Source organism: Cavia porcellus, unplaced genomic scaffold (genome assembly GCF_034190915.1).
Source record: "Cavia porcellus strain 051 isolate PalLab524CR breed Dunkin Hartley unplaced genomic scaffold, mCavPor4.1 scaffold_2, whole genome shotgun sequence".
In the NCBI taxonomy this organism is placed as follows: Eukaryota; Metazoa; Chordata; class Mammalia; order Rodentia; family Caviidae; genus Cavia; species Cavia porcellus.
Window position 1 is genome coordinate 29,824,699 of NW_026947485.1, and position 17,949 is coordinate 29,842,647.

General features: G+C 38.6%; 1 protein-coding gene and 1 non-coding gene across 2 annotated transcripts in view; both read right to left on the reverse strand.

Moving 5' to 3' along the window:
• Positions 1-365: 365 nt before the first annotated feature.
• Positions 366-472, reverse strand: LOC111756273 (U6 spliceosomal RNA). The gene has a single exon (XR_002790749.1). It is a non-coding gene; the product is annotated as a U6 spliceosomal RNA (small nuclear RNA).
• A 5,697-nt stretch (positions 473-6,169) lies between these two features.
• The window catches only part of Hibadh (3-hydroxyisobutyrate dehydrogenase), a 116,128-nt gene continuing 104,348 nt past the window's right edge, over positions 6,170-17,949 (reverse strand). The window contains exons 6-8 of the mRNA XM_063239897.1: positions 16,368-16,444; positions 8,779-8,935; positions 6,170-7,078 (exon numbers count right to left, since the gene is read on the reverse strand). Of these exons, the coding sequence (XP_063095967.1) occupies positions 6,920-7,078; positions 8,779-8,935; positions 16,368-16,444 (393 nt within the window). The 3' untranslated portion in view covers positions 6,170-6,919. The remainder of the gene's footprint in view (positions 7,079-8,778; positions 8,936-16,367; positions 16,445-17,949) is intronic.

The window sequence follows — 17,949 nt, forward strand, 5'->3', positions numbered from 1 at the left end:
GAGATAAAACAGGACATAACAATATAACAATAGAGGTCACAGCATGACTGTTTCAATAACCTAGTACTTCACCACCTTATAACCTGACTTAATAGTAGTTACCATAGTGTCTTTTTCCTTGAAATATTTGGGTAAAACTTCATATACTCCAGCTTCAAATATTTTCATATCAAGAAGCCCAGAATAAAGCCTTTCTAATTAATGAGTGAAAACTTTATAAGGCTTCAAGGCCACCTAATGGGGAATCATGATTACCACATATTTTTATATATTTGAATCATTACTTACATTAGGGAAACTATTCGGTATTCACACATGCGAGATTGATTTATTTCACTTATGAGTATGGTCTCAAGCTGCGCCCAAAAAATATGGAACGCTTCACGAATTTGCGTGTCATCCTTGCGCAGGGGCCATGCTAATCTTCTCTGTATCGTTCCAATTTTAGTATATGTGCTGCCGAAGCGAGCACTGGGGACCGCTCTTGCAATCAAGATACTCAAAAGCACTCCCTTTAGGCTGGTTGCCAAATGCTTCCGCCCTACATTTTCTTATTAATGTTCTGAAAGAGCCTAATTCTAGTCTGAAGTTTTTATTCCTTTTAGGTATTCTTGAATTACTAAATGATGAATACAATTAAATAGCAAAAGGTCATCTCCAATCTGTCTGCTGCCAATGAGATGATTTCACATGTGCATGATACGACAGACATGCTAGTTTATGGATCTGACACCTTGCACGGAACGTTACAAATCCCTATGATGTCCTTAAGCTCCCTCTTCAATTGAACTGAAGGATAGCTAAAAACCCCACTCGGGCGGATGACTCCCCATCGGCTGGCCATCTGAGAATGCTCGGGGGTGCAGTTACTGCAGCTGAGGCTGGTAGGAACTTGGCCTGTTTTCCTGAGCAGTGGCAGCTTGCTGACAGCAGCCTGGGAAGAATTTATGCACACGGATAAAGTTGCCTCATTCTCTGCTCAGGTTCACCTTTCTCTCCTGTACAATGTGGGCAGCTCATACACATTTCTGACTGCTTAGAGAACAAGTCAAGATCAAAATCTGAGCAACGAAAAGAACAGCCAAGGAATAGGCTCATTTGGTGTTCGCTGTGACTGAGGCAGACTACAACGGACCATGGGACAGTACAACGTCTCTGAAACACTTGCTATTTACAGATTTCTTTGAATACGACAAGCCGGTGCTACTGTGAAATTCACCTTATGCCTCCAGATCTATGTGACATGTTTTAAAAGATTATATTTGAAGCTGCCATGCTCCCCAAGGGAAACAGGTTGAGGCGTCAGTTATATGCATGATGACAAAGTACATAAAGAGTTATATTACACTTTCTACCAAAAATGCATACTTTCCCCTCCAGAATTCTTTTCAGTGAACATAAACTAAATTTTTGATTAAAATTTTTGTACAAGATCCACATGCTGCAAGACTTTTGAAGAAGCTAAAACACATTGCATTTATAAACATAAGTAAAATAAACTTGGTCTGGTACACAAGAATCTTTTTTTTCTTTTTCCTTTTTATTGGTACCGGGGATCAAACTCACGACTGCCTGCTTGCAAGACAGGCACTTATGCCGCTGAGCTAAACCTCCAGCCCCACAAGACTCTTTAAGAAAGATTATGTGCCTTTTTTTAAAAATTCTGTATCATCATTTCTGTTTTTCTCTTTAAAAGTTTATGTAGAGCTAACAACCTGAATGTAACGCTGTAGCTTCTACTCATTCATGCGTTCAAATTATTTATTGAGCTCCTACTCAGTGTCAGGTGCTGAGTCCACACAAGGACTCACAGTTGACATGACACATTCTGTGTCCTCAGAGTGGTCAGGGCCCGGTACGGAAGACAGATGAGTAAAGCAGCAGATGCAATGTAACGGGGCAAGTCCTCCAGCAAGAGCGCGCAACGAGGAGCCAGGTAAGCAGAGGGGAAATGCCTCGGCCTGAAGCAGCCAAGGAAAGCTGTGAGCCAGGAGGGGAGGCGAAAGGCGTTTCAGGTGAAGGAAACCAGGAGTGAGAACATGACAGGTCTGGAAGTGGCAAGTGCAGCTCTGTGAGCAACTGTGTTGGTGGACAGAATGGAAGCCGGAGCACAAAGGGACTCACACACTGCGGTGCTAAGAGAAGTTCAGACTGCATTCTCGATCGAGGATTTTAAATAGGGAAAGGACTGAATTAGAGTTTAGTCTCAGAAAGGCCTGTTCCCGAGCAGCGTGAAGGATGAATTGGGTAACAACCAGATTGGTGACTCTACAGGCCAAAAGATTAATGGTTAGTGCCCATAGCTGGGGGAAAGGGGAAGAACAGGAAGTGACTGCAAAGGGACCCAGGGGACTTGAAGGGGATGATGGCAATGTTCTCAAACAGGACTGTGGGGATGGCTGTACAACTCTGCACTTACTGAAAGCCATCAAACTGTGTAAAAGAAGAAATTTTTAATGTAAATTATACCTCAATAAAGCTATTAAAAATAAGAGTAACAAGTAAATAAGAAAGTAAGGCACCTCAGTAAGCACTAGAGAGTTAGAAAGCTGTAGAGATGGGGTGCAGGGAGTCAGAGGATGTTCCTGGGAATCTGGGACCAGAAGCAGCAGGTCTACCAGCAGGACAGAGGCCCTGAAGTCGTCCTAAGCAGGTTTCAGGTTGCTGTGGCACTCTAGAGAAGGATTTCTTGAGTTCTGCATTATCAACATTTTGAACAGGATAATTCTTATTATGGGTATTGCCTTGTAGAACATTGAGCAGCTTCCTTAGCCTCTGTCCAATAAATTTCAATAGAGTGTGACAACCAATAATTTTCATACATCCTTCCTAGGCAAGGGGGCAGCCCCAACTGAGAACCATTCATCAAAAAAGAAAGACCTGGGGCTAGGGATTTAGCTCAGCAGCATAAGCACCTGCCTTGCAAGCAGGCAGTCATGAGTTCGATCCCCGGTATCGATAAAAAAGAAAAAGACAAAAAAAAAAAAAAAAAAAGACCTTTACTCATCATGTCCCCGCTTTGTATGCATACATGATTATTAAATACATTCACAAAGTTATACAACCATCACTACATTTTAATCAGCTCCAAAATAAATGCCATATTCTAGCAGCTACTCCCAGTTCTCCTCCCATCAGTCCCCGGCAGCCACTAATTTACCAGAGATTTCTATAGATTTGCCTAACACTTCATGTATGCAGACCACATGGCCTTTTGTGTCTACCTTCTATCAGATTACACGTTTTCAAAATTCATCCATGTATCAGTATTGTTTCCTTTTATGGCCAAATAATCTTTCTTTGTGTGGACAGATCAGAGTTTTTCTACTCATCAGTCAAGGGATATATGGAATCATTTCTACTTTTAGTTATTATGAATAATATTGCTATGAATGTTCACATATAAATTGTTGTATGGATATTTCCTTTTGGGGCGGCATAAAGAGGTAGAGTTGCTAGATCATGTGCTAACACTATGTTTAAAAGTGTGATGAACTCCAGGGGCTGGGGATTTAGCTCAGCGGCATAAGCGCCTGCCTTGTAAGCAGGCAGTCGTGAGTTCGATCCCTGGTACCGATAAAAAGGAAAAAGCCAAAAAAAAAAAAAAAAGTGTGATGAACTCCAGATGATTTTCAAAGAAGTGGTACCATTTTGCATGCTCAATGGTAACGCGAGGCTCCAATAGCTGCACATGCTTACCATCACCCGTGATTGTCCTTAAGTCATATTTTCTTGTTTTACCTTCCAAACAGACGTTTAATGTTAGGCCACATTTTAACTGAACAGATGAAACAATAAATGGTCAGAGGAAGGTGAATTGTACACGGTCACATTCAGAAGTCAGGAAAATCCTTTCCAGAACTAGTACTGATCCATATTGAAAAATGGTATAATTAATTACAGTTCTTTTCCATACTTCATGTAAGATACTGGTAGTCTGGGTTTTTATTTTGTTTTGTTCTTGGTACTGGGAATTGAACTCACGACCTCACGCTTGCCAGGCAATACTGTTCCTGCTGAGCTATATCCCTGGCACTTTTTTTGGCAGTTTGAAACATGATCTGTTTGTCTGTTTTTTTAGTTTTCAGGGGTCCAACCCTGCTCATACCCCTTTCGCTTTTATTCACTCAGAATGTCACATGGTAAATGTTCCCTCCTTTGCAACATTACTTACCTGATCTTTATTAGACCAATCCACTCCATCCCATAATAGTTCCCATCTTAAAAATACAGAAAATTTCTCTTGGTTCCATATTCTTTGCCAGTGTGTTTCATGTATCTGTTTGCTTTTGCATCAAACGCTTAACAGTTGTCTCTATACAAATCATTTCCAATTCCTCTTCCTCCACCCTTTCATTCTCAATTCCCCTTTCAATCCCAAGATTCTTCAAAGAATCACCAATGGCAACTACTTTACAAAATCCAAATGGTTCATTTTCAGCCCTTATATTACCCGCTTTAGCAGGAGCTTCTGAAATTGATCACCACTGCTTCCTTAAAATGCTGTCATCATTTGGCTCCCAGGACGCTGTTCCCACCCTCTTCCTGGTCACTCCTCGGTTCCATTCGTGGTTCTGCCTTGTTTTCCCAACCATAAAGAGTTAACACAGGGCTCTGCCTGAGATCCTTAATTCTTTTCTACTTAGAGGTGCATTAAGCATCTCAAGTACACTTCTAGGGTCTTTTGCTCCTAACCCTCATATAATCCTCCCCAGATTCTTCTCCCATTATAAACTCCTTTCTTCTACTTTCTCAGACTCCAAACTCAGATTCACCCTTGACTCCTCCCTTTCTCTGTGACCCCTCATTAGTTAGCGGCTCTGTCTTTTCTGGTCAGAATTTGACCACTTCTCTTCGTCACTGTAACACTGTGGTTCCCACCACTGCTGGATATTATAATAGTCTCCTAACCAATCGCCCTGCTTCCACACTGTGCCCCTATATTCTGTTCTCTACGCAGTAGCAGAATGATCCCTCTAAAAAAAAGTAGGCCAGATAACATCATTTCTCTGAACAAAACCCTTCACGGACTGTAACAGGTTGTTTGTAAACAGTCACAAGAGTGCCCCTATGTCCACATTCGTGGAGTCCCTTCCTACACTGACACTGGGTTGGCCGTGGCTTACTTTGGCTAACACAACACAAATACGAATCCAGCAGAGGACTGAAAAGAGTGGCTTGTCCATGTTCATGCAGGGAACACTTGCGCCACCATAAGCATAGTCAGGTAGCCTCCCAGAGGATGACTGACCACACAGAAAGATGCCACCACCATCCAGGTGTCCCAGCTGCGGGAGACCATCAAGGTCCAGATGAACTGGCCCACCCAGAATAAGGTAAGTAGAGAATCTTGAAACATAAACTTGTTCATTGTTTTAAGTCACTAAATACTGGGATGATTTTTACATAGCAAAAGCTAACTGACTCGCTGCTCACTTCACTTAGAATAAAAGCCAGTGTCTTACAACATCCATGGCCTCCCCTGATCAGGCCCCCTCATCCCATGTCACTTTACCCACAGTGCCCTTATGGTTCCTCATACCCAGCACCATTCTACCTGGGAGCCTTTGCACTTCATTCCCTAATTCATGGAATTCTTTTCCTCAGACATCAGCATCACGCATTCCACTCCCTGGCTCTTCTCTCTGCCATCCTATCAGTGAGAATCCCTCTTACCCCTCTAACAAATACCCTTGCCACTCCCTGTCTATGCCCTTCACCTGCTTTATTACTTTTAATCATTATCACCATACTTCTTATTATTAACCTCCTCCTACACACAAACACATACACCCTAACGAGACACTACAATTTATGCTCTAGAAGGGCAGGGACTTTGTCTTGTCTGACTCCTTAGCACTTATAGTAGTGCCTGGAATTTTTAATCATTAAAAAAATGATGGAAGCACTAATACTTCTGCCAATCTGGTGTCCAGGTCTATTATTCAAAATGTTTCCTGGGGCAGGAACTCCATGTTGGAGCACGTTTCCTTCATGTGAGCTGAATTCCTACAGCACCTATGACCAGAACCCATGCAGACAGACGACCCCTGAGCAGCGCAGCGGGGTGCTGGCTGGCCACTGGCCAACTCCTACGTTTGCTCCCTTTGACCTCCCCTCCTTCTCTCTTCTTTTCCCCACCAGTTTGAGAAGAAAACAAAAACGCCAAGAAAATATCAGTGATTTATTTTAATTCAAAATAATGTGGTTATATTTAGAATAATTATCCAAAGCAAAGCTCCAAAGCTCTGAAACACTCTTATGATATCATTCTTTTGAAGTCAAAAAATATGTAGTAAGAATGTACAAGGAAGCAAAAAATATAAAGTCTGCTGAGTACTGGGAGTTGGAACAAGAGGGGCACACTAAGATGCTGTAACAGAGTCCAAATTATAAAACATGCAGGAACAAATTCTTTTACTTTATCCATTCCCTGAAAAATAAATCAGTAATCTCAGAAATGTAAGAATACCACCACTTGATTAACAGTCCAAGGGGTATAGGTAATACTTCCTTTGTCTAATTTTCCTCGCACTGGCTTCTTTTCTTTGCTGTAGGATGGATTCGATGTTGTTGACAAAATATTTGTTTTTATTTGGCAAGTGGAGTAAACAATATGCTGACTGAAGTATGGAATAATTTATTTGAAGATAATCAGGGGTCACACTTTTTTAAAAGGTCATTTTAGTTAGCAAAAACCCTCAATGGTTTGCACAAAACAATTTTTTCCTCAGATGTTTGCTAAACAGACAAAAAGAATAAACAGTTAAAAATGGGTGAGAAATCCTAGGGATTACTGTTACTCAGACAATCAAAAGCAGACAGATGACCTTGATTAAACTCATTTACTTGTGGAGTGAGCTAGAAGGAAGCTCCAGGGGACAGTCTGTTCCAACAGTGTCCATACCAAGAGGCACACTCAGAAGTTCTCCTCCTCTCGTAGGAACTGGAACACAGCTGAGAAGTCTTTCTTTGAGTATCCCTTTGCACACATCATCCTGAAGATCTGATGGGCCAGACTGCCCAGAAAGATGGGGCTCTTTGTACTGGTGGCAGAGTCTTGTGCCAATCCCAAGTCCTAAATCAAAGAAGCATCAAAGAAGGAATATATTGAGGCTGGCAGTAAAGGCTTACTTTGGAACTATGGCTCCTAGTGCTTTGGTTTCAAAGAAAGAAAATAAGAGACTAAAAACATAAGATTCTCACAAGCAATATTTTACACCTATTTTTGTATATGTGGTACTAGGATTAAACCCAGGTCTTTGCACAAGCTAAGCAAGCACTCCACCACTCAGCCACAATCCCAAACTCATTTATAAGTGCTTTCATTCAGCTGCAGAACAGCTCCACACAGAAACCTAGATTTCTGGTGTCTACTTCACTTCCCCATCTGCCATAAGACCTACTTGTTCAGTTTTGCTTTTGGACAGAAGTAACTATTACAAGTAGAATTATACAGTGAAATTAATCCTCCCCCCCAAACCTATAGAAGTCTGTAAGATTACCATAAAATAAAAATATTTTCTAAATAAGGGGAAATAAGACTCCAAAACAGGAAACAGAGTTTCAAATATTACTTCATCCAATAAATAAGGTGTGTCGACAGTGTGTCAGCTGGAATACAGTGAAGAACAAGACAGCCACAGCCTACTCAAACAGCCTATTGACAAGGACAATTAAGCAAGCATTTGCATAATCTGACAGGAGAAGGGAGGAGCAGGAGCTAGGGAGGTACAGAGCAGCTGACACCTTCTAGAGGAAGCATGCCTGCCCACAGGGCTGAAAGGTACAGGTAGATTACTAGCACATAAAGGCACGGGGATAGAAGGGAGGTGGTGGGAAGGAAAAACGACCCTAGCAGAAGGAACAACAAATTTAAAAATTTTCAAATGAGAGAGGTCACGAGGCAGAAATGAGTTCTGCAAGGTGGGAGCAGACAAAGGGGAACAGGAGAGCAAAAATGAGTCTTTTGAGGCAGGCAATGTCCAGGGAACCGGATGAATTCTACATATTCAAGGTAGCAGAATACACCCAGGGTCTCGGGGAATGAGAGAGAGTAAGCCAAGTTCGGTATCTAGGTTTATGTACTGCTGCTTTTGTAAGGAGGCGGGCAGGAGCAGGGTGTAAATGAATGAGCTCTAAGCAGAAATCTGAAAAGCTACTGGTCCAAACAGCATCTCCCATAACTTGCTTTTCCAAAAAGACTTAGCTAACTTATATATAAGACCACATATTCTGTTAAAGCAGGAAGATGTACTTAGCAACCATGAGAAAGACCCCTCCTTCCTTCTGTGTACGAGCAATGCCAAGGCATTCATTAACAATCAGAAATTCTTACTGATCCCACTCTCATGAGTTGGTTGTTGACTTTTTTTTTTATCGGTACCAGGGATCAAACTCACGACCACACGCTTATGCCGCTGAGCTAAATCCCCAGCCCCCATGAGTTGGTAAATTAGTATAAATGTATGATGAAAAACAAAAATTTCTGGCTTATATTATTTTAAAAAAGCACAGAAGAAAAATCCTGGCTCCATTCTTCCCATCCCAAAGCCCAGTAACAAAATGAACAAGATAAGGATCTTTATCCAAGCTAAGGTTTCACTCAATTCTAATGGGACTTACTTTGGAAAGGGGAAATAGGCGAGAGAAAGGGGAAGAGGGGGAGAGGAAGAGAGTGGAAAGAGGAGTTGGAGGAAGAGGAGGAGGAAGACAATAGAAATTACACCAATAAGCCATAGATTTCCCCTCTTTTGGTTAGTTTCTGCGGTTACATACCTTAGCCATGAGTGTTGTTCCAAATCCACCCTGATAGTTATTAGCTGAAGGAACGCCATCCATCACCCCTGGTACAGGGTTATAAGTGTCACTTGACCAACAGCGTCCTGAACTCATATTTAGTATTTTAGCCAACAGTTTTGGGTCAAGCCCTAACCTGTCAAAGGTCAATGAAAAGAAGCATTGAATGTCAGCATACAGTTGTGCATGATTTATTTGCATATGTGGATGTTCCAGATTCTTTCCTCCATTTATTCCATCCATGTCTTCTAAAGTCAGAGCAGGTCAATGTGAGCAAAGAAGTCAATGTTGAATTACAGGGTATTGAAAACTACTGACTAAAGATCATCTGTGAGGCAAGACATTGTGCATTCAGGGGGAAAAAGACCTTTTTGCTCTATTCTGTTATTAAGAAATAATATATACATACCTGTATAAAAGTGCTAGTTTTGTTCTGTCACATGGCTTTTCTAGACTTGGATATTACCACTTTTATGTATCACTTATAAACTTTAAACCAACATAATAATCTGAATTCTACATTCTTTATATACAAATGATGTATTTCAGAAAGAAATATTGACAAATGAATGACATATCATGGGGTCTGTGTGTATGCATTTATACGTATGCTTAGTCTTTTGGTTTTTATGAGAATAAATGCAAGAGATGAGCCATAGCAATAAAATAAGCTTAAGAGAAGTTATCATTATAAAAAAAAAGACATTTCTTGCTGGAAACATTGCCTTATTTATTAAATCTTCATTAGACAATCTTGCTTATGAAGCAAGTCTGCCCAGAGCTGTGACATATGCTATCTATTCAGAGACGTGCATTATAGTTCTGGGTCAACTGCTGAGAAGGTTACTGATCCTGATAAAACAAAGCTTGCCCAAGCGGAAACATCATTTGTTCTATCACTGGACTGATGGCATAAATGGCCATTCAGTGGGGACCCTAGAAAACAGCACCAAAATACTCTATTACTTTGATTCTGACACAAGGGGAAGCAGTTTTGTTAAGTATCACCGAATCAAGTTTCAAATAAAACTTTACACCCAGCAATTTATTGGTTTTCTTCATGTAAAATGCCATTAAAAAACAATCACCATAAAAGCTTTCTGCATTTTCTTAAAACAATTTCTTCCAGGAAAATAAAACAAAACAAAAAATGGAAAAAAGGGGGCTGGGGATTTAGCTCAGCGGCATAAGCACCTGCCTTGCAAGCAGGCAGTCGTGAGTTCAATCCCCGGTACCAATAAAAAAAAAAAAAAAAAAAATGGAAAAAAGACACATAAATGTTAAACTGCATTTGGCATGCTTAAATTCTTGTTTACTTTGTGTGTTTGAAAGATATGTTCATTTCCAAATCTGAGTATCAGTACCAGCAAAACCTTTCTATGAAGTTAGAGCAGGGAACAGAGCTAACAACTAGGGTGTGTGTGGACTTAACACATAACACAACTAATACGTAATCATGCTTTCAAGGGGTGGCAGTGGTTCATGGCATGCCATATGTCTAAATGCCTTAAATGTGAATTTATAATAGTTTTTTTCTGGCTGGGTATGGTGGTGCACTCCTGTAATCCTAGTACTTGGGAGGCTGAGGCAGAAGGATCCTTCCAAGTTTGAGATCAGCCTGGGCTACAAAGTAAGCCCCAGGCCAGCCTGAACTGCATAGTGACACCCTGTCTCAAAAAAAAAAGGATAAAAAAATAGTTTTTTCTTAAACCAAGAATTGTAACACATATAGAAGACTCCATGTAAGCCATCTATCATACACTGTGTTCAGTTACAGATTGCCAGAGAGAAACCAGTTTTATTAGTTCTAAGATACAAGTTTGCTAAATGTGTAGTTTGCTATGGATTTCCTTCTCCTTTTACATAAAACTGGGTTATAGAGCTGGGGTTTTAGCTCAGCGGCATAAGCGTCTGCCTTACAAGCAGGCAGTCGTGAGTTCGATCCCCGGTACCAATAAAAAGGAAAAAGACAAAAAAAAAAAAAAAAAAAACTGGGTTATAGATACTGTAGTACATGACTTAGGAATAAAGCCAACGTGCTTAAGAAATAACTGTGAAAAGTAAAATCACAAATTAACAATCAGTTAATCTTCTGTAACTCCAAATACATTTGCTAAGCACAAATGTTCAAGAATGTATTTATATAATGTGCTCCACAAAGACAGAATATTTTAAAGACCCCAAACTATTGCTTTCCTTGCCCATTTGAAATGTATTTCAGGGCTTTCCTAATTTCAGTTTTAACAGGATTCATCACATCTTTACTAGGTTATGCTCAGTAGCACCTCACAAGAATCTTTACCACCAAAGACATTCAATCTGTAACACCAAAATGGTGAATAAAGCTTATTATAGTAACTTTGTAAAACCCTCCATTTTTCTTGAATATTCAAAGAAAAATATTGGTACTGATTTATGGAAACTTGTTTTAGTAAACCAACTACTACTGAGAAGCATCCTGAGAGGCGTGCACACACACACACACACACACACACACACACACAAATCAGGTGGCAGTTCTGCTCACTTCTCAAGCCTACGCTTCCTGGCTACGCAGGTCCCCTTCAGGAGATGGCTGCTCCCTCCCTGGTTTCCCTCCCCTGCCCCCACCCTGCAGCACAGTGTATCATTAAAAAGAGCAAGTGAGAAGTGTTTTGCATTTCATCTTTCTGAGAATTCTTTCCTTGGCACATACATAACTGACAGTTAGAATTAGACATGATATTAAAATCAGTTACTGAAGTCCTCTGTCTTCCACTGGTGCCCAAGGCTTGTAATGGTCTGAAACCAGCTAGAATACACAGTAATTGTCATTCAGAGAGTCTATCCTAGAACGTCATGCTTCGCTGGAGAAGACTGAGTTTCCATTTGAAATCAACAAATTAATCCAAGACAGGTATCTGAAAGGGCAAGTTTAATAGGAAGCAGCTACTGGGCTCTCAACCATGATAAAATGTTATTGCTGTTTCCCTGTAAATTGGCTGGGAACATATGATACTTTCTGCATAAGAGCCCCATTGCTGTTCAGGAGATATACAGCTCAAGCCATCAAAAGGATGACAGTCTGTCAGTCCCCATAATAAGTCGCCACTGGATGTGGTTCGAGAGTGCGCGCGTGCATGCATGTGGCTTACAATTGCTGGAATGTTCTCTGATATAAACAGAGAATGAATTCATTGCCCTGACCACATATAAAATGCAACTCAAATAAACATCACTGTGTCAGATCTACTCACCTCTAAAACACAAGAATGTTAAATGAACTTTTAGGAAATGTAAAAATGATACTTAAATTATTAAAAACAAATTAAGAATCCAAATCTTTGCCTTCACTATAGTCAAGGTTTTAAGAGCCAAAAAAAGTTTGCTCACTTTTGTATTCTCTGTAATTATTTATACTGTTTGTTTTTATGTAAAAACAATTATATCACCAAGCTGGAATTCTTGTATCACAGGAAATGAAACAACTAAAACCACGTCAATTTTAATCAGTCATTCACTTATTCATCAGTGCGTGCTCAGAGCGGCTATGCAAAGCCAAGCAGATTTAAGGAAACAAAGCGGGGGGTGAATTAAAAGGCACATCCTTACACACGTGATGAGGCAGATGTGCTGAGTCCTAGGGACTCACCGGCTCCTTCCCTCTCCTCATTCAGTCAAGTCCTCACCAAGTGCCTGTTAACGCCAGAAATGCTCTTAAGATTACAGATAGAGCTACTCTCCCTTACCGAGCTTACTTTCTAGATGGAAAGACAGGCAACAGACAAATATATACAGAACGTCGGCGAGTGGGAAGTACCGTTAGGAAAAAACATGCAAGTACCAGTTAATTCAAGCAACACCTACCTACAAGCACAAATAGCAACAACACGCATTGAGAAAAGCAGAAGTCTGTGGCACAGCTGAGATGCGGACGGACGGAGGCAGATACTCAAACTTTAACCAGCTTGAGACTCACGGCGCCATGGGGGTGGTGAACTTAACAGTCAGGCAGGCAACATGATGGCATCCTATCGGTTTATTAAGAAATCTGGTCAAATTTATTTTACTAAAGTTCACTACATACAACTAAAAGAAGTCGGTCATCACACAAAAGAAAAGGCAACATCTAAGGGCGGTAACCAAGAAACCAAAATAAGCTAGTGCTAGTGTTCTCCTCTTGGACAGCTTTCACCTGCTCAACAGTTCAACTGTTTTAAGTGTCTTTTGGAGGAAAAATAATATGGTGTCTGCTAGAGGGGCCTCCACCTGAACAGCAATGCAAAAAACCTGTCAGACCACTAATACTTAAAAAGAAACCACTTCCCAGTAGAGCAAAAATAAAAACAAAACAACAAACATTAACAGTGCTGCTCCTATGTGACGCATAGGAACAAAACTTCTGTAATGCAAGTAGGTCACTTTCCAGGCCATAAAACTACTTCACAGCCCTAACTAGGAACCCAATTAGAAAGTGGAGAGGTCCAATAAAAAAGAATCTCAAAGTATATTGTATACCAATATTTCTTACTCTTTATTTTTTTACAACATTTTAAAGTTTCACTAACACCCATAAAGACTCACTGTAAAAGCGCATAGGGTCAATAAGAATTTTAAACTGTAAGATTTTATTCTTCTATTAAAGAAGGAAGGAAAAAAAAATGGAAATAGTAGCCCAGAATTTAAAAAGTATGAAAGAAAGAAAAACACCGACTTATGAAAATGAAATTAATCAGAAATGATCATTTCATAGGAGCAGGTCAGTTTGTAAACGCTGACAGTAAATACTCTCAAAAATTCCTCTTCACAGTGAATGGAATATAAATGTGCCCGAACACTTTGATGCTATACTACTTTGTGGAATTTACTGCTTGGGAATTTATGCTTGCTGATGCCAATTTTCTCTTTCACCTTGCAAAGCTCAATAAATTGTGGCTGCTCTCTGTACTCTATTAGAGAACAATCCTGTCATTTTAAACTGCGTCTGTAAACCATGGAGAAAAGACAATAGCAAAAGCATTCATTTTTAGGGCTTTCAAACCCTAAGAATCTTTGTATGATAAAGCGGTAAAATCCTAATGTTATGAAAATAACATTATTTATTAATATGTAACTTATTAATACAATCTGAAACTCTAAAAAGTTATAAATTATTTTAACTGTTAACAGATACTACACTTAGCCAAAAGACTGAGAAGTAATGCATTTAAGCAGTTAAATAAAATGAGTTTCCCATCTTATGTTCAGCCTTTGTATATATTTGATATATATATAATATCTGTCTACTTATATACATATATATGTATACAAATACATACATATGTATATATGTATACAAATACATACATAAAGATATACATATATCTGTATATATAAATATATTTGAAAATCAGTACATATATAGTGTTTTGGAAAAGTTGAACATTTAAAACTTTCATAGTTGCAAATATTATTTGTCATACAGCTCATGGCCCAAAATAAGGGAAATTCTATTGCTTCTGCTATCTATTGGGAACCATACCAGTTTTTATATTCTTCTTGAAAACAAGAAGCTGGTTTTTCATTTCAATTATTACATTTTATTCAATTGGTTTTCTTACTTTTTTTATCAGTCAGTGTTTGAAAAACTTTCACAAGCACTTACCCTAAACAAAACTTCATTTTAGAAGGGCAAATAATTATCTAGTCAGAATTTTGACAGGGTAATTATTCAAGGAATTCTACAAAATGTCCTACTATGCCTATGGGACATCCTGATCCAGTGATGCCCAAGGTAAGGATTAAAGAATAAACTGACCTGAGAAGGGGAAATTTTACTACTGCATAATCTAAGTGCCTCTCAGCTTTCACTTATGATGATAGATATGTCCACATATACAGAAAATGAAAACAAAATTATAAAGATGCATATGTATACTAATCCTATTGTCAACAACAATGTATTTCAAGTGTAATTTGGTTCTAGAAATTTATATTCTCAAGCTGGGCATAGTGGCTCATGCCTGTAATCCCAGCACTCGGGAGGCTGAGACAGGAGGATCGTTGCAAGTTCGAGACCAGCCTGGGCTACAAAGTGAGCTCAAGGCCAGCCTGAACTGCACAGCGAGACCCTGTCTCAAAAAGACAAAAAAAAAAAAAAAAAAAAAAAAAAAAAAAAAGAAAGAAAAGAAATTTATATTTTCTTATTCTATGAAAGTAGTCTAGGCAGTAATGGCAAACCCTATGGCATGCATGCCTGGTTGTTTGTTATCACTGAAAGCTCTAAAAGGTTCACCATCACTAGTCTAGAGAATGGACATAACTAGAAGTTACTAGGAACCAGTTTTTCAATTATGATGCGTGACCCAGAGCCTAAAACTAACCACAATAGAGAAGTGACACTTGAAGAGCTTCCTGTGTACCACCAGTTTTATTAAGGTTCTGTATAGACATGCCTTACCATCTTATAGACATTCAATTTTAAAATGTAAATGGCACAAGATATTGATAAACCAATTAGTGCTGATGCAAAGCAAATTCCTCTTTCATCTCAATTACAACATGACAACTTAATAGGTCAAGATAGTTTAACATCTGAGACAAGGGCAATTCGATAAAACAACAGCATCCTGATATGGTAATTAAGAGAAAATGTGAATCCATTACCATGTTTTAAAAAATATCTCTAACACTCTGGCTCTTTTATTGCTTTTATCAGAAAGTATGATGTGAAACACTATTTTGCTTTGTGATATTTTTGGTAAGTTTTGGGGAATGTGAAGAAAACATCTGAGTAAAGCAGCTTGCTCATTAAGCATTTCTGAGGTTAAAAAAGTATATTTAATATATGCATGAAGTATAAAACATTCAAAAATTAATTGTGTGATTAATCATATATAGTATTTTTAACCCAAAAGATTAAACACTAAAATTAAGACATTAACCTTAAGCATGCTAAAGGATCATCATATATAGGAAAAACACAATTCTTAAATCGCTTTAGACAAAGTATGAAAACCATTTTATTTTATAGATGTAAAATAATCAAACCATAGCAAGCTAAAATGCAAGCTATACATACGAACTGTGGCTTTAGGAATGTAATTCAGCTTATTCTGAGAATGAGTCACCAAGAACCTTTTTTAATAAAGATTTTGGGAACTATACTATAAATAGATATATAAAACCAGTCACATGATAGCTAAACATTTGAATTCACTATACATTTAAACCATATTCCACACATATTTGTACTGACACTAACAAAGAATGTTTAAATTTTACAGTAAAAGTGCTTCTTGTATTTCAAAATAACAGAAGAAATGGGGCTTCCATATAAAAAGGATAATATCACTTCAAATGCACAGTGCAATATATTTTATGGCTATGGTAAACAGCATTCATGCTCTCCAGGGTCCTATTGTTTGTCCAATAAGTAAAGTCTATTAAAGCTCAATAATGAAGTACTCGCAATATGTCCCTGACTCAACTCATTCATTTCTAATGAACATCAGTTTTAAACATCAGAAAATCAAATAAGAAAGCCAATAAATTAAAAAAAAGAAAGCCAATAAAGTTGTTAGTATATGAAAATGTACTATTCAACAAACCTGATTCCAAGATTCATGGTTTCAGCAGTTCCAATCATACTAATAGCTAACAGCATGTTGTTGCAGATCTTGGCAGCCTGAAAAGAAAGTGCATACTAAATATCTTTACTTTCAAGTTATTACCCACAGGTAAGTTTTCAGGCTTCTTTCAAAAAGAATACTCAAACTGCTGATTCTCTCAAATGAGGAAGAGAATGTGGTGAGCACACCACCTGAACCTAATGTTCTACCCACAGCAGTTAGAATATCTTGCTCGAGATAATAAATGTGCAATAGTAACTGAGCTCCTACTATGGGATCTGCACTAGAAGGTATATTGATCCATCGGCAGAACTGCTGTTAAGAGACGGAAGTTACATCCAACTGGGAAATGGGGGTAATATGCTGCTTGAAAGGCAACAAACAAACAGAAACAATCAAGTGGTAAAGTGCTCTATATGGCAGAGAAAATAAAGCAGGGACGGGAGTTCAAAGGAACAAGAAAACTAAAGGCAGGAGCACAGAGGAGGGAGAACCTGAAAATATCTTTCAGAAAGCACAACATAAACAGATAAAAAAGAGACGTTAGGGTAAAAAATAAATGTGTAAGAAGGATTAAATATAGAAGAGGATGGCATGTTCCTGGAATTATTAAGAAAATTACTCATATGCCTGCTTTCAGGAATGGTGGAAAATCTCACAGTTAAAACTGTCAAGAACTGGTTAAAACACTGAGATTCCGTCTCACCCCAGAAAGAATAGTTAGTATCAAGAGATCAAGCAGTAACAATTGCTGGAGGGGCTGTGGGAAAAAAGGAACCCTTCTCCACTGTTGATGGTAGTGTAGGCTGGTGTAACCACTATGGAAATCAGTGTGGAGATTCTCAAAAAACTAGGACTAGAGATCCCATTTGACCCAGTTACTTCTTTCTGGGATTTTCCCAAAAGAATTAAAAACATCATATATGTTTATAGCAGCACAATTTGTAATAGCCAGATCTTGGAAACAACCTAAATGCCCATTGACTAGAAATGGATAAAAAGATGTAGTATTTTTATACAATGGAGTGCCACTCAGCCATAAAGAAGGATAAACCAGAGTTTTATAGGTAAATGGATGTAACCTGAGACTATACTCATAAGTGAAATAAATAAGACACACGTGTCAACATCATATTATCTCACTAGTATGAGAAGCTGAAACTGTATATATATATGTACATATATATATGAGATAGTTATATTACTGCTTTCTTTAAGTTCACTGAAGAGAAAGATTTGTGCTGGTATTGTTCAGACACTTGAATGCAGACATCTTGTGCTCCAGGTAAATGATTTGGGGATGACAAGGTGCAGTGTATGTTACCATTGCTGCCCCCCTGATTGATGTGTTTTGAAATTTTGTTTTAGGCTTTTTTTTTCTTTTTTCTTTTTTCTCTTTAAAATAAAATGGATTTGGAAAAACAAAAAACCAAAGCAAGAACTGGTTAAAAGCTATGAAAGCTAGGGCCAGAGAGTTAAAATCAGACATGGGATAAAACAGGAATCTATACAAAGTTTTAGAATGGAGGGGTATGATAATGATACAACATCTTGATGGAAT